The 22,439-nt window shown below is 32.8% G+C and overlaps 3 protein-coding genes and 1 long non-coding RNA gene across 7 annotated transcripts in view; 1 reads left to right on the forward strand and 3 right to left on the reverse strand.

Moving 5' to 3' along the window:
- Positions 1–166: 166 nt before the first annotated feature.
- On the reverse strand, positions 167–3,607 carry LOC145306508 (microtubule nucleation factor SSNA1-like). Its single transcript, XM_080148684.1, has 5 exons — positions 3,356–3,607; positions 2,317–2,391; positions 1,415–1,519; positions 587–649; positions 167–332 (listed from the first exon to the last, which is right to left on the reverse strand). Exons 1-5 carry the CDS (start codon positions 3,605–3,607, stop codon positions 249–251), a joined length of 579 nt encoding a protein of 192 aa, XP_080004810.1. The 3' UTR covers positions 167–248.
- Positions 3,488–7,598, reverse strand: LOC145306632 (BET1 homolog). Its single transcript, XM_080148931.1, has 3 exons — positions 7,460–7,598; positions 6,986–7,050; positions 3,488–6,219 (listed from the first exon to the last, which is right to left on the reverse strand). Exons 1-3 carry the CDS (start codon positions 7,568–7,570, stop codon positions 6,054–6,056), a joined length of 342 nt encoding a protein of 113 aa, XP_080005057.1. The 5' UTR covers positions 7,571–7,598; the 3' UTR covers positions 3,488–6,053.
- LOC145305508 (HEAT repeat-containing protein 6) overlaps positions 7,587–22,439 on the reverse strand; it is a 39,717-nt gene continuing 24,864 nt past the window's right edge. Inside the window, exons 15-30 of one of the 4 annotated variants that reach the window (XM_080147391.1) lie at positions 22,103–22,191; positions 21,409–21,460; positions 21,028–21,181; positions 20,088–20,188; positions 17,774–17,902; positions 16,650–16,704; positions 16,471–16,536; positions 15,977–16,085; positions 15,452–15,512; positions 15,005–15,067; positions 11,978–12,109; positions 11,421–11,574; positions 10,792–10,855; positions 10,364–10,495; positions 9,740–10,149; positions 7,587–8,058 (exon numbers count right to left, since the gene is read on the reverse strand). In XM_080147391.1, the coding sequence (XP_080003517.1) occupies positions 10,089–10,149; positions 10,364–10,495; positions 10,792–10,855; positions 11,421–11,574; positions 11,978–12,109; positions 15,005–15,067; positions 15,452–15,512; positions 15,977–16,085; positions 16,471–16,536; positions 16,650–16,704; positions 17,774–17,902; positions 20,088–20,188; positions 21,028–21,181; positions 21,409–21,460; positions 22,103–22,191 (1,422 nt within the window). In that variant the 3' untranslated portion in view covers positions 7,587–8,058; positions 9,740–10,088. Of the gene's footprint in view, positions 8,059–9,739; positions 10,150–10,363; positions 10,496–10,791; positions 10,856–11,420; positions 11,575–11,977; positions 12,110–15,004; positions 15,068–15,451; positions 15,513–15,976; positions 16,086–16,470; positions 16,592–16,649; positions 16,705–17,773; positions 17,903–20,087; positions 20,189–21,027; positions 21,182–21,408; positions 21,461–22,102; positions 22,192–22,439 lie in introns of all 4 variants that reach the window. The other 3 variants (XM_080147327.1, XM_080147256.1, XM_080147175.1) reach the window with 3 other exon arrangements.
- LOC145306774 (uncharacterized) lies at positions 13,142–14,976 on the forward strand. Its single transcript, XR_013875225.1, has 4 exons — positions 13,142–13,604; positions 13,744–13,868; positions 13,977–14,291; positions 14,486–14,976. It is a non-coding gene; the product is annotated as an uncharacterized LOC145306774 (long non-coding RNA).

The raw sequence follows: 22,439 nt of genomic DNA on the forward strand, positions 1-22,439 counted from the left end.
ATCTTCATTTGGAATCTAAAAGGATAAGACAATAGACGATAAATTGATGTACAACCCAGGTGATGGCAGGAATTGTAAGATAACGTAATTATAAAACTTTGGGTACCAGTGTAATTTACAGTCCAATGTCACCGCCCTTCCTTAAAACTTACATACAATTTTTAAAAAAAAACCTTACTAGGACCCAGCTGGCTATTATCTTTCTTACTATGTCCCAGCTAGCTTTTATCTATCTAGATACCAACTGGCTATCTTCTATCATTACAATTAGAAGGATGCGGAGCTGGGGTGCAGGTGTGTGGATACCCAGAATCTGGCGTCGTAGAGGTTACCTGGAAAACAATAATAGCATAAAACTGTCCCTAGATTTATAGCTAAAATTAATAAAGACTAAAAATCTGTGAAGCTTTTCTAAGATGTAAGCCGAAGACCCGGATAAAAAAACTGGTATTAATCTTATAATTTTTCATTTACATATCCGCGGAATGCAATCTATAATACGATGATATACACGATTTTTCAGTAGGGCTGAAAACTGGTTCTAATCAAGCGGATATTAATCGGTTTTGAAAAGAAAGATTTTTACCTTTGTTCGACTCGAGGATTGTTTAAGCTCTTGTGATCTACTTTTCACGACATTCAATAAAACCTAAATAAGAACTGCAATGAAAGCATTATTTTTAAAAGCGAAGCTTTTCTATAATTAGGGTCGGTCCGTACGTCCGTCCGTACGTCTGAGACAGATAGCTTTTTTTGTTAATTTAGGCATGTTAGAATTGTCCTATCGATTTCAAACTTTGCATGGTGATTCCTGAAGTAGTTAGGTATGATTTAGAAAGCGTAGCAACTCTATAATCATTACCAGAATGTCCGTACGTCCATTTTATTTATTTTAAAAAAATTTTATGTGATCTAATTATCCGAATGTTCTGATTTTTGGTATACTGATTCATGGGACAACAAAGTACAATATTATAAGCAAAGCAACTCTAAAATCAAGCCCTAAAAATGTAAGTATGTCCATTTACATTATCCTGTATCAAGAAGTTTTTCAACAAATATACTCACAATTTTGCTTTGACTCCTATTCATTTATATTCTGATTATTCAGTTCTGACACAGTGTTAATGTCCGTGTGTCGCTATCGTTTCAGAGCTTCGCTTTTATGGATGTTGTCATCCTTGTTAACTAGCAGCTACGCTCATGGATGCGTCGTCGACAACCCCCCCCCCCCCCTCCCCCACTTCAAAGTCAATGGAAGCCAAGTAAGTAGAGTTGGACCCAATTGAGAATCGACACAAGGTCCTTTCGATAGGGAAATATAGTTATTTAACCCCTTCCCCCTATAGTTTATTACTCTAATGGAGTGGTAATGGGGTAAATCTCACCCGTTTACGAAATAATGGCAACGTACCTGGCTTGATTCTAATATTTTCATGTAGGCTGTCTCTGCTTCTCCAATTACTCTATCATACTCCGCTTTGGTTGACAACTTTTGGTCAAGGCTATTATTTACAATCTAAATATAGAAATAATATTTTCATGTAGGCTGTCTCGGCTTCTCAATAACTATCATATTCAGGTTTGGTTGATAACTTATGGTCCATGCTAATCACTAAAAATCACTTGCTCTCGTTCGTGTCACAATTTCCCTAATAACAGTATCATATTCAGCTTCGTGCCTATTCCCCTTTTGTTTAGACTCGTAAATTAATATTTATCTTATAAGTTCTGACACTATACAATTATTACTGTTCGTTTTAGTGTCATTTTAATGATTCCCGTTTAGGGATGTTGTCATCTGTGTTGTATAAAATGTTTATATGAAAAATCCCAAAAAAGGAAAGAAGGGACTACATACCTACAAACATGATTTAAAGAAAGGATATGCTAATAAATATGTGAATAGGTTTCATATTTCACTTAAAACTATAAATCTAATTAAAGTCAGCGTCAAATATTAATAAATAAAAAACAAGGACGACAACATCCATAAGTAGATAAGCACAAAAAACATGGATTAACTTAACATACGGACAAATTAAATCAAGCAAACTCCAACAATTCCTTTAAAACGACAAGAAGTTTAATAAAATAATATAAGCAGCTAAGGAGCTGCTTCAAAGCGGTCGAAACTACTTTGGATGTTAAATTTTATTTCCGCTATTGAGTTGCTGACTGACGGACTAACTGACAAATAAATTATAAAGTTAGCAAATAGAATTCTAATTAAAACAGATGAACATATAAATGGTAGAATGAGACATAGCCGTCAAAACAAGTTTAAGAGTGGCTGCTCTACAAATAAAGCCAAACCTGCAGTCTTTCTTCAATTTTACTTTTTTCCATTTCTAGCTCTCTCTTCTCTTGTTCTTCTTTATCTATCACCTTCTAAAGTTATAAATATTGTTTATCAACTTTTTTATTGCACAACCTTTGTCTGAATCTCAAATGTATATAATATTAGTTAAAACAAGGATGACATTGACAACATCCATAAAAGCAAAGCTCTTAAATGGTCGGACAATCGAACATTAACACTCTAAAAGTGTCAGAACTGAATAAGCAGAATATAAATGTATAAGTCAAAACGAAGTTGTAAGTAAATTTGGGCGTAATCCTCTTGGGATTTATATCTTTCCAAATATAATTTTTTTACCCGTAGGTAACTGCTAGCATTTCTTCAAGAAATAATAATAACTATACATTGTTACATATATTTCTTAATATTCTTAACTATTGAATTACTTCATAATATAACCACAAAGAAACAACTAAATTCATGTTAATGTTTTTCATATTTACAAGGATTAAAATGTGCAATGCAAACGCAAATATATGTATATCTTATATTTGATATTAAATGTTCTTCATACAAGAGGCTGCGCCGCTAGAGGCCGTTAGGGGCTAATTAGATGGATGGAGGAAAGTTGACCCCATCCCCCCTTTAACTTTTATTTTTTTTGGAAACTGGACATGGGAGGTTGGTGATACTCTCCCACAAAATATTTATAAATCTACCATTATAAGCCTTCGATACAGACAGACACACAGATCCTGTTACTTTTACATTAGGATAGTAAGAGTTATGGGCACTTTTGACTAAAGAAATAATATATTAGATTTGTAAAACCCTTAGGTTAGGGTTTACTGGCTACTAGGTAGCGCTACAGGGGTCCGGTCCCCTTATTTTCAATTTATTTAACAAATAAGTGGTTTGGCGGTAGGGAGGGAGGGGGGGGGGGGGTAATACTCGATTGGCACTTTCAGGGTAAGCACCTATGTTTGTTGAACGGACATACACCATAAATTTCTAGATAATAGAAATACTTCTCCCAAAGAAAAACTATTTTACCTCCAAATCATTTCTTCGTTTGCACAATTCCTCCAGAGATTTGACAAGCTCGTTGTTGTAATTTTGTAGGGAAGCTCCTTGTCGCGCCATTTTCAATAAATTACAAGTTATTTTATATTTTTGAATATCAGGTCTGAAATGCAATTTAGGAATAAAGGGATAAGTTTTTCCATTATGGCTTCGAAACCGATTATTATCCGCTAGATTATAACCGGTTTTTATAAGGGTTGGGCCGGCCGGATATCCGGTCATTTTCACTATCCGGCCAGATACCGGATATTAAAACTATCCGGTTACATGATATCCGGCCGAATATCCGGTTATCTAGCCGGATATCCGGTAATTTGCCGGATATCGAACGTTGGCCATATAGCCGGCCGGAACCGGATATCCGGGTTTAGAAATCAGCCGGATATCCGGTATCCGGTCAAAAAAGTATCCGGCCCAACCCTAGTTTTTATCCATACTAATACTCATCGTATTACGGCCAGTTTTCTTTAAATAAATAACAGTTTTGTTAGACTAGGCCTTTGGCCCCTTGGGGCTCATAAAACTGGATTTAATCTTTTGATTTGTTACGTTAATATCCGCGAATGAGAGAAAGTGTCTATAAATCTTTCAGTAGCAGTATAATTCCAAGTAGTCAAAAATAATGGAAAGGTATTATTTAAAACAAACAAACATAACACAAATCAAAATTGTTAAATATAATTATCCCTTTATCCCTAATTTTAAGACAATTTATGATGAAAACCTATTATATATAATTATACATTATTATTACATATATATTATTTCTATATAAATTACTATATATAAAATCTGTCCTCATTATAAAATATTCTTATCACAGTATATAAACAATAAAGGGATCTAGTGCAGTTCCAAAATATAAGGATAATGGAGATAATCGTTACCAGGAACATTTTACCGTGAACTGCACTAGATCCTAGTGTAAATAGGTGGCTTTTAAAGTTGCTTTAGTTGTAATATTAAAACACAAGGACCGTATTATAGACATCATTCCATGGATATTAAAATTAAAAAGAATAAGTTTAAATCCCGAGGGTCCAAAGGACCTTGCTAAACAAATTGGAATTAATTTCATGATTTTTATTTTATTTTTATTTTTATAATTTATCTAATTTGATGATATACATGATTTTTCATAAACATGATGGCTGAGAACCGGTTCTAATACACCGGATATCAATCGGATTCGAAGCCAAACACTTTAATAACTTTAGCATTTGTTAGTCTTTTAATCCGGAAAAATATGTAAAGTAGGTAAATAAAATGTTGATCAAAATGCAAATCTATGTTGCAAGTGGAAGTAAAACATAGGAATGTTTTGAAAACTACAGGATAGAAAATTATTTTTGTATACTATAGACAACTTTAAAAACCACCTATGTTTTTTTATTACAATAATGTTATTTAGATTATAAATTTTGTTGGGCAAGGAAGAAAAATTTTAGATGTATTTTTAACTGATGCTTAAATTGAACTGCGAGGTAGAAAAAATAATATTTGAGCCCAATCGTATTCAAAAGTATAATGAAATGATGTTAATTTCTTTTTTTAAGGGAGGGAGGGGACATTGGACTATAAATCATGATATTATCCCAAGTTTTATAATCAAGTTAGCTTATTTGTTGATATAAAAACTTTGGGTACTTATTAAATTTTAACAGATAATTAACCTACAAAAGGGAAAATTTTGTTTATTATTGATGGGGATGTATATCAATTTATCGTCCAATGTCTTATCCCTTCAGATCCCTGAATTACTAAAATTCAACAAACCAATTTTAGAATACTTATTTCCTTTTTTATAAATTAAAATCTTTAATTTAATATGGTTGGAATTTCTGAATTTGTTATGTAATTTACAATTAAGAACCGGTTAAATGTAATACTAGGCTTATGTTAATAATAATAAATACGATTTGCATTGACAAAAATGTAAAAATGATATTTGAATTGAGAAGGTTCATGCACCAGGAAGATTTTCGGAAGGTGGTATTTAAAAACTAATATAGTTAATCTTATGTTTGAACTAGTGGCAAAGCCCCTTCCTTCTTTTATAGTTTTTTGGGGGTAATTTTTCCTAGGGGCTATTTTTGGGAGTGTGGGCTGGAGTTACCCTACCTCCAAAATTGTTATTTAACTTCCATTGACATATAAAAAGCTTCACTTAATAAGAGAACCATATCGGTTTAGCGTGATCCTACATACAGACAGACATCCTGTTACTTTTTTACATGGATTTAGACCAGTGTTTAAATAGCAACATAAATATTACGTAACACTACAAACAAAGATTTTTTATTACACATTACTTAATATATACATCTAGAAAAAAAACATAAACTTGGTTTTATAATAAACGTTTAGCAAACATAAAGATTTTTTTGAATCATGGAAAGAAAACGAAGATTATTGATGGTTAGGTAAATGTTTATGATTGCCCTACAGGGCTGTAGTCCCCCCACAGGGGCTAGAAGTAGAAACATACTGTGAAAATACGACGAAACCCACTAATTCGTTTTCTTTCCATGAAACGTTTTTAAAAAAATATTTAATCTCCAGCTATCACTCCAATTTTATAAAAATGTCCAATTAATATATTTTTCAAAACAGTTGTTCTTAAGTTGACATATTCCTAGATATTAACCTAAATTTTGTGATATTTAAACTATCTGATATACAACCAGAGTACAAAGACGACAAATAAACAGAAAGCCAGCAGATAGTAGATGTAGAGGTGTGGCTTGCTCTTAGCAAGCTTGAATATCTTGCCTATGGTGTTGGAGAACATGGCAGCCGTAGAGTCGAACCCGTCATCCATGTCATTTAATAACCTAAGATAGACATTTTTGGTCAACATTGAGATTACATTAATATATAATACTAGAGGGAGAAAGGGTTAAAGAACTCCCCATCACAACCACCTTGTGCAACTTTTCTATTGGGTCAATGAAAATCAACCAATGGTGTCGCTTATATTAACACAGCCAAGTAGCAGAAAATAATCTAGAAGCAGACGAAAGAGGTCTTTGATAAAGGAAGGGAGGTAGTTGTCTGTATATACATCTATACTATAGATCTGTTGAGATTACAAAGGGGTCTTAAGGGATAAGACAGTGACCGATAAATTAATATACATTGTTCACACCCAGTTATGAGCCGTAAATTTCAACCATGTAATTAAATAACCTGATAATAAATAGAAACATTATTTTCATAAGCAAGGGAAGGTACATTCGGCTGTTAATTACACTAGTCTCCAAAATTTCTTAATTGAATAACTTTGGGGACTTTTATTGAATTTTGCTTGGATGGTTCTTTAAGTTGAGTGTCTAAACGTTTCAACTACAGAAGGGGTAATTTTGTGTATCAACATTGGGGATGTCATCAATTTATCGGACAATTTTGAGGGTGGGGGGGGGGGGTGGAGGCGTATGGTATATTTACTAGAGGCAATCTTTCCTGAGGTACCTACTACCCACCCTCAAAATAATACTAAATATCACTCAGACCTTAAGAATCTTCACTGAAAAGCATCCATATCGTGGTTCACAAGACAGACAGGCATCCTGTTTCTTTAAAAATATGGATTAAACTTACCTATTTTGTTCCCTAACCTCCTCTCCGATGTGTATAGATAAGCTCTTCAAGGCTCCGATTTTACCCTGAAACAATGTTTCCTTGAAAGTTTTTCTAAAGTTAGGATTTATACGACATATCATTAGGATAAAAGCAAAGGAAAAGTATTTGTACAATTTGATGTGATAAATATTAGTTTATTTTTATTCAGATATCTTTAGATGAAATTAGCTGAAACTTTTGGGTACTATTAGTTTCGAACTAACCAATCAAAATTAAAATTTTTTTATGTCAACAAATATATAAAAATATAAAACTTTGGGTACAGGTGTAAACTACAGTCAAACGTATCATCTCTCTCCGATTTTATTTTTTCTTATGGCTAGGTACAAAAGGAGGCTTTTAGAAGAAAGGAATATTTTTCTTGGAGGGAGCGAACTTGAGTTTCCCCAGAAAAAAATAGCCTAAATCCCTAGAAATGACTAAAAAATATACCTTTAACTCTCCCTCCAATTCTTGATTATGTTCCTCAATAGATTCATGTCCCATGAAGCCTCCCTGACCAGGGGGAGGGTTGCCCGGGTATCCCCTGTTGGCACGATACATTTTTTTTTATAGAAAATCTGCAAAAAATTGTTAGGTTATTGGTGATCACATGTAAGTATGTTATTATTATGGCATGATTGTGTATAGAATTACAAAGGCTTAACAGACGTTTTGTTGAATTTTTAAGGAAGAGGGCCGGGGGGGGGGGGGGGATTTATTCTTATAATTTGTGGCTAAATTGAATTTTAAGTAAATGAAAATCCCTACCCCTTTTTATGAAAATTAGTTAATTATTGGTAAAATGTTATTGTTATTAATACATTTATTTAGAAAATCTATTTAAAGTAGGTAATAAATGCAAACTTTGATAAAAAAGTTTTAAAAATCTAGCAAATAATAACAAAAAAAGCTGTTAATTATAAATGCAATAAATAAGACTAGAACATATATAAGAAGTATAACAATCAACATTTTGGCTGGATGGAATTTTAGACTGGTTAATTTTTCAATTTTAATAAGATATTAGGGTAGTGCGGGGTTAATGCGGTCTTCGGGTCAATTCCGGTCAAACGACCAATTTTTTAAAAACCGTTTTTTAACGGTGTTCTAAACGTTTGCGAGAGATCTTCAGAAAAGCAAAGTTGTAGTTTATTGCCTATACTTTCATTTCTTACTTCAGCAAATTTTTGTCAGATCACTCCTTCTATGATTTTTTTGCCCTCAAAAAGTTGCAAAAAATTTGCAAAAAAAATTTCAAAATAGGCCATGTTCAATCTAAAATTGTGAAAAAATGGTAAGTCCTATCGACCCCCGGGTTTTTGTAAAATGAAAGATATGGCATTCATTTATCGTTTGCAATTGGAGGCGTTGTTCTAACTTGATTTTTTCATAATTTTTTTTTCGTCTAAAAAAAAATGGTCTATTCCGGTCACTTTTTTACTTTTTTTTATTACTGTATTTATAAATGTATAATACCCTAATGTTTTTTTCAGGTGATCTGGAAGCATGAACAACCTAAAAGCATGACCTAAGCTTTAATCATTGCCTTGCCTGTTGTTAGATGTACATTATTAGTCATTTTACTGATTGTATTATGTCATGTTTTGTTGCCTAAGCTTTTCAATTTGTAAAGACATTTAAAATTTTTCAGACACATTTTTATAGTAATTGGAAGAGTATATCACCCAAAGGAACGCCTTAAATATTTGCCTGAAGATGTATCAGCTGCATTGGCTCATGTAAGAAGGTGTATGTCTATTAGAAAGACCGCTAGAAGATTTAAAATTCCATATGAAACCCTTGCATCTTTTTCGTATAAGAGGGTGTTCGCGATTTTTGCGCGGTTTGGATTTTTTATGTCAAATCGGCTAGGATTAAGCTAGAAAGGTGTTTAAGGTGTCTATAGAAAGCTCTTTGCATGTCCTAACAAAAACTCCCCAGGATATGGGTTCTATCTCCAAGATTTAGAGTACATATTCAAAATTTTGCATTTTCAAAATTCCTGTTGCATAAAATGTGTTGAAATATTAGAGTTAGACCCCATATCATTTCGAGTTAATTGTCAGGCATGTAATTTTGCATCTTTAGACACCTTAACCACCCTTGTAGGTCAGTCCTAGCCAATTTAAGACAAGAAAAATTGTATCAAAAACTGCTGTCAAAACTGGCAGGATTTTTAAAATTAAAAATTTTTGGGGAAAAAATCACTTTTTTCAAGAAATTCCAAGACCTTCGAATCAGAAATTGACACTAATTTATGTATAAAGCTTAAAAAAACCTAATCATATAATAAAAAGTATGATTTTTTAAAAAAAGTTTGCATGAAAAAAATTGATGTTTTTTTTGCGATTTTACCGACTTTTTTCAAATGGGGAAAATGTGGTCAAAAAATTGTCTGATCTGCATGCGACTAGTACCGTTAGAAAGCTAATGACCTCAGCTTTCTACTCATAGTTTAAAATGTTAAAAAAAAAATTTTAAGGGGGTGTTCCACCCCCCCCCCCCAAAGTCAACTGACCGAAATAGCCCCACCGGTGGGGTTATTCTGGTATAGGCCAACCGCCGCCCTTTAAACCGATTTTTGACCGACTTCTAGTTGCGAGATCTTAATGGGACCAAGACAGGCTTCTTCGTTATTGCCATATCGTTCATTTGCACTCTTAAAAACCGGAAAAAGTTTTTGGGAAGTATGTTTTTTTTAAGTTGAAGCAAAAAATTGACCGGAATTACCCCGCACTACCCTACAAGATATTAAGTGATTTATATCATGTTTTTTTGTGTTCTTTTCATGTATAATAAAACACAAGCTTTACATGATTTAAATCTCAAGGGATAAATTAATGGACAATAGATAGATATTCATAATCATGGAAAACAAAATTAACCCTTATGAATATTAAAATTACCCAAATATTTTTATCCAATGATTGAGAGAACGAGTTTTGAAACTTTTGATACTATTAAAAATAAAATTCACAGTCCTTTGTCCCCTCCCTCCCTGCGTAACTGAATGTAACTTTGTTAGTACGTAGCTTCTCTATAACCAAACTGTTCCACCACTCTTATTATCTCTGTTTGATTATCTAGTATTATCCACACAAGATTGAAATAAGGCTTGTATACTCGATTCTTCTTCATTCCTACAAAAATATGATTAATTAAAAAAACAGACAAAAGAAAATTACCCTTTCTTAAGATTACAATTTGAGGTTGAAATATTTGGACAGTGACATTTAACTTAATGAACCAACAAATCAAAATATAGTCCCCAAAGTTGTTAAGCCAAAAAATAAGAAAACATTGGGGACTTGTGTAATAAAAAGCATAATGTCCCCTCCCTCCCTTAAGCCTTACCTTGGACTAAAAGCTGAAATATGTCTGTGCGCCTCTAGAATTGGTGTAAACTTGTTTGGAGGTATATTTCTAGCTGCTGACATGAAGGAAGTTTCTACTATGTCCCAATTTCCATATAGTACATCTTTTAATCTACATGAAAGGTATAATTAGAGAAAAAAAGTAGTTTACTACACATAAAAGCAAAGTCCAAAAATCCGATGGTAAAACAAAGGAACATTAACACTTAAAATCATTGAATCGTTCTAAAGATTGTTGTCAAAAAAGTAAAAAATCAATGTATGTACGGACATACTGAAAAGTATTATAGAATTGCCATGCATTCTAAATTGTACCAATTGTACTTTTACATAAATCATAGTTCAAAGTTTGAAATCGATAGTACAATTCTAACATTAACGAAAAAAGCTTCAAAAAAAGAAAATTACCTTGTAAATTCTCTATCTGTTATAAAAGTGATTAAATGACTCAACGTTAAGCACAGCTGCTGAACTGAAATATAAAACTTTTTTCAATATTTAAATTAAATGGATGTAGAAAAATTTTCGTCAATTTAGGTTGATATTTTCCTGTATTTTTTGGGCAGAAGGGGATGGGGCAAGAGGGGTTGAAGATCGATATTTTAGCCAGCTACAAGTTTCCTTTTATTAGAGAACATGATGATTGGTGTAAGATCCAAGTAATAAAAAATCTATTGATGTAAAATGTATAGCTAGTTGTCTTTAAGTGAAGTCTGAACTCATACACGTCTGAACCGATGGTTCCACAATTTTCAAGAAATGGCATGATTTAGGCTATTTGGTACAGTTTGAAGGGCAATACTGGTAAATTATACGGTCGACAAGAAAATAAAATAAAGGGAGGCATTTTTCCCCAATATTTAATATATTAAAGTTGGGTGGAAGCTTAGGTCAAACTGTTCTTAATTGTGCGTTTATTTATACTATGCGTATTCAAATTGTCATAATTAAGAACAATTTGACCTAATAAGCGCATTTGACTAGACGGAATATCGCGAAAAAAATACCTCCCTTTGTACACTTTATTTTATATATACCTAAATTAGACTGATGTTGATATTCTCCAAAAACCTCAAGATTTTGCGAGGACTCGAGCCCAACAACCAGACTTTCCAGTACGTTGAAAAGTACAGAACTAATTGCGCTTCTTGTACGTACAGCTCCAAGCGCGACCGCGGCATTTATGCGCACCTATACAAGAATACTGCAGTTTATTCAAATTTAAATATTGATCAAAAATAAATACATTCATATAGTGCCTATCTATTTTCATTCATTTGAAACGTGTTGTCCTATAGTATGAAGTAGTAAGGTATTTTTGTCTGAAGCTTAAAAACTACTGAAACAATTGAGTTCTCCATTCTAGGAAAGCATCACATAGGTCCTAAATTAATTTTAGGCTATTTTAATATTAAATTTTAGTCAAAAGATGATTCAAAGTTTTTTTAGTCCACTTTCACCTTACCTTGGATGTATGTTCATTTCACGGAATATTTAAATCTTATTTTGTAGTTTTGTTGACAATACCCCTTCCTGTAATTAGATCCATAAAGATTAGGGGGCGCGGCTGCTAATGCAAATTAAATGTAAATACCTTAAAATTTTGGAAATTGAGAACCAGAGAGCTGAGACTGTTGATGAGATCTAGGACCCATTTGCCCATATCCTCGGTAATGTCTGACTTCTTCAACAGATTGGACGAGGCGTAGCAGGCATTCCATCTCACCTAGAATATTGGATAGGATATACATACGTGGATATTATGACACAGGGGAGAATTTTCGTCAATTTAGCTTGCTAACATGAAACTCATTTATTGGTCAGTTCGTTCGTCTAGTAAAGGTAAAAAGGGTGGATCATTATTTTAGCCAACTACAAGTTTCACTTTCTAAGATAATCTGGAGTAACATCTAAGTAATAGTATATCCATTACTAGAACAATATCAACTAAAATAATGTCTCAGTGACCTTCCCCCTACCAACAATAAAAAGAAACATCTCCTGTGATTGAGAAACCTGTAAAATTATCTTTTTCGCTCATTAATGTTCGCTGCGAGATCGCAGTACACTTTTGGGTAACGGCTATTCCAGATTATTATAATTTGTAAGCTTCTGTATAAGTTGAAAGATGACTATCCACGAACAAGAGCAAGTGATTCTAAGCATCTTCCAGCATTGACCCATAGTATTTTTTTAGTAAATATACTAGGTTTATGTTTAATATTTGTATTATCGACTAAAAAGTTAGGTTTCACCATGGTTTTATATGAAAAAAACTTTGAAATGTTACGCATGGTTTGGTGCAATATCATCGAACGTTTTGATTAGTTCAACCTGTTATTTAATAGTTTTGACACAAAAGTATATTATTGTGATTAAAAATGAAAATGGTTGGTAACTTGTAAACTGTTTCATTAATGTGCTTTTGCAATTCACAACATTTGATGCTTTTCTGTAGTGTTATTTTATTTTGTCCTTTTAACTCAACAAAGCATTTGATGATATTGCTTTAAAAATTGCTTTACATTTCAAAGTTTTTTTCATATAAAAACATGGTGAAACCTAACTTTTTAGTCGATAAAGCAAATATTAAACATAAACTTAGTATATTCACTAAAAAAATACTATGGGTCAATGCTGGAAGATGCTTAGAATCACTTGCTCTGGTTCGTGGATAGTCCCCTTTTGTACGAAAATATCATAAACGTTTCACAGTTTGGCTACTAACACCCTTTTGTAGTATTTATCTGTATAGAGGCTCAGAAACTCCTCCCTATCTACGCCTATGGATTCCCCCCTCTGGCTAGAGGCGAAGACTCGAACCTGCTACTTTCTTCAACGAGAAACAAAAAAACCTAGTTGTAGTTTATATTATTAAATTGGCTTAATTTTCCTTTGAAATTTGTTTCTTCTTAAATTTAAAAGACCAATTTATTTAAGTATCAGACTAGAAAATTGTTATTTATGTATTTGGCCACGTTAAAAATAATCTAAGATAATTAAAGCAAAACTCCATCTTTTTTACACTGCGTTGTCAATCCTTAAAAAAGGTAGATTCAATAAAAAGATTTGTTTGTTAACAATTTATATTTAAGAATCTTGTAATGTTAAATTGTAAATCCATTTGAATTTTAACAGTGAAAATGAAAGGCATATTATAATTTCAGAAGTCAAGCAAACCTATTAAAATGAACCTCCAAGTACTATGAGCTTATTGCAAGGTAAAAGCATTTAAAATTCTACAATTAAATGAGAGAAAGACAGCCCATAAAATAATGAAAAGAAAACGGGGATAGGTATAAATAGAAATTTGAAATTCAGATGTTAACAAATTTCCAATCTCATGTGAGTTAATTTAAGGATTGACGGGAAACGGTTCTGTTGATATTGCAACCTGGGACGGCCGGGAAGCTGGACTTGTGGACTTGGACCTTCGTGGGCCTCAACTAGCCATTGAGGAGCTGCTTTAACCCACAGAATACTAGGTAACTAATTTGTTGTTGGAACAAATAAGAAAAATTAATAATCATGAAGAAAAGAAACTTGTACAAGGCATATTTCTCCTCCATGCTAATAATACTTTCCTTTTTAAGGATTGGACCCAGTATTCAAGACAAACTGGTGTAGCTAGAAACGGCTCCTGCTACAATTAAAGGTACGGTTCTTCAATATAACAACATATAAGTCTAAACAAAATTGCTCCAAGAAAGATTTGAAATTCATATATGCCCAATCCTTTAAATAATTTTCCACTAAATTATTATCTGCTAGTCATCTTATGAAAGCCAATTTTTAGAACACTCTGTGGTAAAGAAAACTTGAACGCCGGCTTTGTTTGAAGAGGCTGGTTGAGGATCTCTGGTGTAACATCTGGGCCAAGTTGAACGTGGAGATAAAAACCTTGCGAAGTAAGTTATATTTAAATAAGCTCAATTCTTAAAAAGTACTTGTTGACAATTCAAAATGACTCTTATATTCAAGTGATAAATGCCTAAGAATTTCAAAGTAGAAAGCCCAAACCTTAAGAAATTAAACATATTTATTGTAACTTTTAAAAATAAAGAAACTGTGTTTTTTACTTATTGGTTTATTTTTCTTTCAGGTTTGTTTTAAACCGTTGTAAACGTGTATCAACAACTTCAGACTAAATCTAAAATGGGTCTGCCAGTTTTGGGCCAACAGAACAGACCCCACTGCCTACAATAACCTGGGTAGGACACCTTTAATGTTACCACGAACATTTTACCATGAACTGCACTAGATCCGACATTTTTACTATTGTCTGATATGTCCAGGATCCAACTTCATATTTCCTTGAATAAATAAATTACACCAAAAGAAAAATCCTTTCAGTGCTCAGGGATCTAAAGGGATGAGATAATAGGCGATAAATTGATGTGCATCCCCAATGATGATTCACAAAATTTCCCCGTCTGTAGATTACAATTAGTGGTTGTAACGTTTGGAAATTCAACTTAATGAACCGACTCATGCAAAATTCGATAAAAGTCCCCAAAGTTGTTCATCCAACGAAGAGAAGAAAGCGTTGTTACAAAACTTTGGTAACTAGTGTAATAAACAGTCCAATGTCCCCTTTCTCCCTGGAAAGTCCTTGTCTTACCTTCATGCTTTTTCCAGTTGTGATATTTGTAATCAAAGCTCTGGCTCCTCTCTCCATTAAATCCTAAACATTATAATTTATTGCTAAAATTAAACAAGAATAGTTTTCATACTTGTTATTTTAATAACTTACCTCAAACGCGAGTAAAAATCAACATATCTCCAAGGCACTCCAAAAAATGGTTACGAACGGAAGAACGGACGGATAGACATACTTTTTGGGAGACCATCATATTAGATGTCCCAAAGGATTCATATACAAATGACGAGAAAGCACTAAAATATTTGAATTAGTGGAAGAAGTGAAAACTACCTATATGCTTTTTTTGTATAAGGCATAGTAAACTAGAAGAAAACTTCTTTAACCTATCCTATTTTTTGAGTTAGTATAATATATATATCAATTTACTACCTATAAAAAATTAATACTTATATATAAATTATTTACCGAATATTCATCAGGAGAGAGATAATCTGGAGTAATGTAGTTCAACATATTCCCAATACATCTAAAATAATTTAATGTTTTTTTTAAAGGGTGTTTTTATTAAAAGTATTGTAAAAGCTCGACTGAACGGTATCAAATAATATAAGAAATGCCAAAAGATTCAATCACAACTTAATTCTATTTTGCCCATAGTAAAAGACAATTTTAATGGATAAGACAGTGGACTTAACCTCTCAATAATTATAAACAAAAATACCCATTAGATCAAAGTCATTGTTGGAAAAAGTTCCTTACCAACATATGATAGAAGGTTATTGTATTATTATGATTTAAAGACTAATGTCCCCTCCGTCCCTGATAAAACCTGACCTGACAACATTTGACTTGGTTGTAATTGCCGAGTTGGCGTCCAGCGCGTAGAAAATTGCCGTATTCAAAGTCTTTTTCATCAGTCCAATGGATCACACACACACGCACTCACACATATATTAACTATATAAAGTAGCTCCGCTACTAAAGCCTCACCTGACAACATTTGACTTGGTTGTAATTGCCGAGTTAGCGTCCAGCGCGTAGAAAATTGCCGTGTTCAAAATCTTTTTCACCAGTCCAATGGGGAATTCATCATATTCACCTTAAAAATTTTAATATTTCATTATAAATAAATTTTTAATCCCCAATAAATATATTGAAACACAGTGTAGGTACAATAAAACTATATGATATTATTGGTTAATTAGTGTTTTTCACTTATCCTGTAAAAAGTTATCTGTAAATAGTTGAATCTCTAAGAATATTTACTGAAGAAAATCATTCAGAATCATAACATAAAAAAATTTTGTCTGTTGGAAATTCCTTTTCTAGTTGGAGTGATTATTCTTTCAAATATGGTTTTAAATCCGTTTAATATCCGCTAGATTAGAACCGTTTCACACCCATACTAAAAAATCATTTATAGCATCGTATTAAAGACAATTTTCCACCAATATTAAAATAAAAATCATAAATTTAATACCAACCTGTTATTTCCATTTGTTGTTTGGACTGAACCAGGATATCTGTCAGGTTTGCCAGGGCCCAGGATCCTGATACTCGTACTGTTTTACTTCCAGGGTCAGGGTTGGATTTAGTTTTCTTATCCTAGATAGATAGATAGATAGATAGATAGATATCAGTAAGGTTGCTAGGACCCAGGAACCTGATACTCGTACTGTTTTACTTCCAGAATCAGGGTTGGATTTAGTTTTCTTATCCTAGATAGATAGATATATAGATATCAGTAAGGTTGCCAGGGCCCAGGATCCTGATACTCGTGCTGTTTTACTTCCAGGATCAGGGTTAGATTTAGTTTTCTTATCCTAGATAGATAGATAAATATCAGTAAGGTTGCCAGGGCCCAGGATCCTGATACTCGTACTGTTTTACTTCCAGGATCAGGATTAGATTTAGTTTTCTTATCCTAGATAGATAGATAGATATCAGTAAGGTTGCCAGGGCCCAGGATCCTGATACTCGTACTGTTTTACTTCCAGGATCAGGGTTGGATTTAGTTTTCTTATCCTAGATAGATAGATAGATAGATATATAGATATCAGTAAGGTTGCCAGGGCCCAGGATCCTGATACTCGTGCTGTTTTACTTCCAGGATCAGGGTTAGATTTAGTTTTCTTATCCTAGATAGATAGATAAATATCAGTAAGGTTGCCAGGGCCCAGGATCCTGATACTCGTACTGTTTTACTTCCAGGATCAGGATTAGATTTAGTTTTCTTATCCTAGATAGATAGATAGATATCAGTAAGGTTGCCAGGGCCCAGGATCCTGATACTCGTACTGTTTTACTTCCAGGATCAGGGTTGGATTTAGTTTTCTTATCCTAGATGGATAGATATATAGATATTGAATAGACATATTATAGATATATGTATAGATACTAGAAAAAAAGTATAATATTATATGCAATACTAGATAGATAGATAGATAGATATCTGTAAGGTTGCTAGAGCCCAAGAATCTGATTCTCGTACTGGTGTACTTCCAGGATCAGGGTTGGATTTAGTTTTCTTATCCTAGATGGATAGATATATAGATATTGAATAGACATATTATAGATATATGTATAGATACTAGAAAAAAAGTATAATATTATATGCAATACTGACCAACAGACCAGCAAATATTAAATTCAACAGTCTTACCTTAACAAGAGGAAGATTAGGTAGTAAAGCTTTAGTAACATCCATGTAAAAGGTTTTATCTGTGAGATAACAGATAACATGTAAAACTGACCAACAGACAAATAGTGATTATTTAACAGTCTTACCTTAACTAGAGGAAGGTTAGGTAAAAGAGCTTCTGTGACATCCATGTGAAAGGTTGTATCTGTTAGATAACACGGGAACATGATGAAAATACCCAGGGCTCTTAGGGAAGCACTTAAAGCTGCTCTGTCCTGAAAAGGAAAATAATATTGCATTGGAAAGCAGGGATATGAAGGGATAAGACAATTAACGATTCATGAATACTATACATCTCAAAATAATAAACAATTATAAAAATATAACCTAATAAGTATTTTATTAGTTGGCTGATTTAGTTTTGTGATCTAATATTTCAACCAATAGTTTCAAACTAAAGAAGGGACAAGATGTTGTCTATCATCATTTGGGTCTTGCACAAATTTATCTTCCATTGTCTTATACTGTAAGACAAAGAAGATAAAGTATAGAATAGAATCCAGGTAGAAGATTCTGCCTGGCTAGCCTGAAGTAAAATTGGAACATTTGAAAGATCAAAACGGCTATAAGGCTGTTAGTAAATAACATGATTTCAGTAATTATTCAGAAAAAATATTCAAAATAAATTCCTTTTGCAATAATTTACTAAAAGCCTTGTAGCCAAGCTTCCAGTTTTCTCTTCCCTATTCACAATGGATTAAAAATGAATTTGATGTGCATTTTAAGCCTTAAAAAATTTAATTATGTAAGAAAATTTACAAAAAATATTGGTCTCAGTATTTACATTATAAAACTAGGTTGCGCTCTTAGGTGGGTTCTATAAACAAAACTGTTACGGTATCGACAGCTGCAAATACGGTATCAACAACAAAAATCTGACGCTAGACGTTCAGAAGTCATCTCACGGTATACGCAATCGCTGTAACATATCGCTGTTATGACGTCATCTCACATTGCTGTAGATTTCACAGTTGGATGAGGGAGATGAGCAGTATCTCACAGTATAAGCTATCAAAAGCTGTCAAAATTCTTGCTTTTGCAGACGAAAATAATGTAATCATAACAAAAAATCATGCATTGAAAGCAAGATTTATGATGAAAAAAACGGGACATTCCCAACCGATCTCTATGCAGGGGATGAAAATTTTAATTAAAAAAAATTTAAATATTTATTATAAAAATAATATTTTTTTAGATAAAATTTTTGATGGTAATAGTAATTAAAAATTTTTTTTTAATTTTTGGAGAAAAAATATTGAAATGAAAATAAAATTAGGTAATCTAAAAGTAAGTAAAACAATTTTTTTTCTGGGGGGGGGAAGATTTCCTTTCCCCCTCTCCCTTCACATTTTCTGTACTTTGAAAAAATAGGCTGAATTAACCAAAATTCAAAGACGACATTTGCTTAACATCCCATTTTTTGTAGTTTTGCTGTTGATTTTGTTGTTGATGACAGCTGAAGTATTGCAGTTCTATCACTGTACCATATTACCGTATTATCTCTCACAGTAATGTTTATAAAACGCACCGACACACAAAAATGGCCGCCCGAGGTACCGCAATGTGAGATACCGTGATAGAACAGCAATGTGATAGAACTGTGATCACAGTTCCGACTATAGAACCCACCTCTTATGTATGTTTTTAAACAGCTGATTTATACATGATAGCAACTACATCCATGCATTAACTTGTGGTAGGGGGGGAGGGGGGAGGAAGGAGCAGTACCCATTTAACTGACCCTTGAAAATTACAAATGTGGTCAATCGTACTTAACAAAATTAAAACAACATATGTTAAGGGACTTTTCATCTTTGTCTAAAATGACCAAGCAGCTATTGCTGTGTTCACTTCAATAAGAGGTGTGTATCAGAGAACAAAGTCTCTACCAGATACTAATGTTTATGGGTAAATAAATACCTTCTGATTACAGAGAATTATTTGAAACTGTTTTAAAGTCAAGTGTGTTACACTACAATACATAATGTTAAATCATGAAGATCAAAAAAAATTTTAACAGTATATATTAGATTTTGATACAAATTAAATTTTTCTAATTTTGTCCAACTAGTCATTGTGATTTGTACTTTAGCATTATTGTCTTTACTGTGCATGGCAAAGATTCCTTCTAATTTCCCAGAAACTTTTATGGTTTTCACTTCTATTCCTCCTTATTCTATGACTGTAAGATCCCTGTAATTTACAAGTAATACATGTCCTTTTGACTTTAAAAAATATTTGAGGGGGGGGGGGTTGTATTAGTTAAAAATTAAATATAAAAAGTCTAGATCCCAAATCACCTGATAGGACCAATAGGAACACAGGGCTGAAGGTAAACGGATTATTGTATCTGACTGACCATCTAGAGTAATAAATCTAATAGATATAAACAGACATTACCTGTAAAATAATTTCTGGATTAGTTTCTTCACTGTCCAGTAAGTTTTTGCACTGTCCCAAGATGTAGGTTATACAAACTATTCGTTTCTTATCTGGTAATTCTAGACAGGATTTTACACATCAATATAGTTTCAATTTAGCTTATACCAATTACAAAATTATTAAAAGCGAAGCTTTTCTATAATTAGGGTCGGTCCGTCCGTACGTCCGTCCGTCCGTACGTCCGTCCGAGATAGATAGCTTTTATTCGTTAATTTAGGCATGTTAGAATTGTCCTATCGATTTCAAACTTTGCATGATGATTCCTGTAGTAGTTGGGTACGATTTAGAAAGCGTAGCAACTCTATAATCATTACCAAAATGTCCGTACGTCCATTTTAAACATGTTGATTTTTTACTTTTTAACACCAAATTTTCAAGTGTTCTATTTATCCGTTTGATCTGATTTTTGGTATATTGATTCCTGGGACAACAAAGAACAATATTATAAGCGAAGCAACTCTATAATCAAGTCCAAAATGTAAGTATGTTCATAAACATTATCCTGTTTTTAGGCAGTTTTTCAACAAATTTACTTACAATTTTGATTCGACATTTATACATTTATGTTCCGATTTTTCAGTTAAGATACTATACAAGTGTTAATGTCCGTTTGTCCTACCGTTTCAGTGCTTCGCTTTTATGGATGTTGTCATCCTTGTTTATATATATTGGGCACAAAGTTAGGGCACCCCACAGCTATAGACCCCACAGGAAGAAGGCATCCCGAAGGGGTTACGTATTTAGAAAAAACTACAACCTCCCCCTAATTTTCAATTCCTTAAAAAAATAAAAGGGTGGTATTGGGTGTTCTGTGATCACTAGGTATGCACTTTGAGGGAAATTCACATTTTATATCTATCTCCTTGACTAAAAGTTATGTTTTTATATTGATATGTTCCTGTATAAAGCTCGGGACCAATTTCAGCCAGACAATCAGCAAATGCTGACCTAATATTTGGGTTTGTCAGCCGTTCCAGCATCTCAAAGTTGCCCGGCTTCAAGAAGTCAACCCAGAAGGCGACTGTAAGGTTTCTTAATCTGGAGGCAGATTCCTGAAATGATTAGGTTAAAACTAGGTACCATTATCAACATTTTGGATGAAAAAAGAACAGAATATTGTAAAGCAGAATTCAACATTTAAATGAAAATTATTACTAAATATGGCCTAAAATTTGAAGAAAACAAATTTTTCACCAAATTAATTTTACTCAAGGACTTGCAGAAGGCTAGACATAAGTGGATTATAGAGTAGCTTCGCTACTTGGAATTAATGACTTACCGAGGGTTTTGTAACTTCTACTGTGAGATATTTTGCAAAATTTTTAATAAATCTAAATAACATAACATTCTTTTAATTACTAAAGTTGCAAATAAATATTGGAGATAAAAGAAAAAGACAAGTGTTTCAATTTCATGTTCCATTAAATTGTCTTAATTGTCAAGGATCTAAAGGGATAAGACAATGTAGGATAAATTGATGCACATTTCCCAATTATGATAAACAAAATAACTCCTTAAGTGGATTAAAATTAAACTTGCTAGTTTAAACAGAAACATCAAGATCTAATAAAAGTCCACATTATTATCAGAATTGAAAAGATATAACATTGAGAACCGATATAATTTTCAGTCTAATGTCCCAAACTTCCCTGCCAGTTATAGACAAGTCAATTCTTTTAATTAAATCAATGTTGCATAAAATTATTAACTTAAATTAAGTTCGTCGACCTTACTGATTTTTCCGGGTAGGGAGGGAACACGAGACTGTAAATTACCCAAAGTTTTAGAACTTATTAGTTGGCTCAAAATTCCTTGGTACTAATTTTGAATTATATTTTGTTGGTTCCAAACTCTGTGTTCACACCTTTCAACCCATAATTTTAATCTATAGAAGGGATACTTCGCTTTATCAACATAGGGAATTCATCGTCCATTGTCTCTTAAGATCTCAAGAAATAGAAAGAATGTTATTCCTGAATGTATGAAGTACAACAGATGGATCAGCATCCACTAATCCTGTGTCGATCAATCTTTTCACTTCTGTAGCTTTCCGTACAAACATCTAGATATTTTAGTTATGAGCTTTATCTTAATGGTTATATATCGGATCGTATTATAGACAGCTTTCCGTGAAAAAAAATTATAAAATTTAAACTAGTTTCATGATATTTATTTTAATTAATGTGGGAAATTGTCTGTAATACAATGATTTTTCATTACTGCTAAGAACCGGTTATAATTCAGCTGATATTAATAGGTTTTAAATCCATACTGAAAAGTTCGTTCCTTACCTTAAAAAAAACCTTGCTA

This window comes from Acartia tonsa, chromosome 1 (genome assembly GCF_053477335.1).
Source record: "Acartia tonsa isolate MP-2025a chromosome 1, ASM5347733v1, whole genome shotgun sequence".
NCBI lineage: Eukaryota > Metazoa > Arthropoda > Copepoda > Calanoida > Acartiidae > Acartia > Acartia tonsa.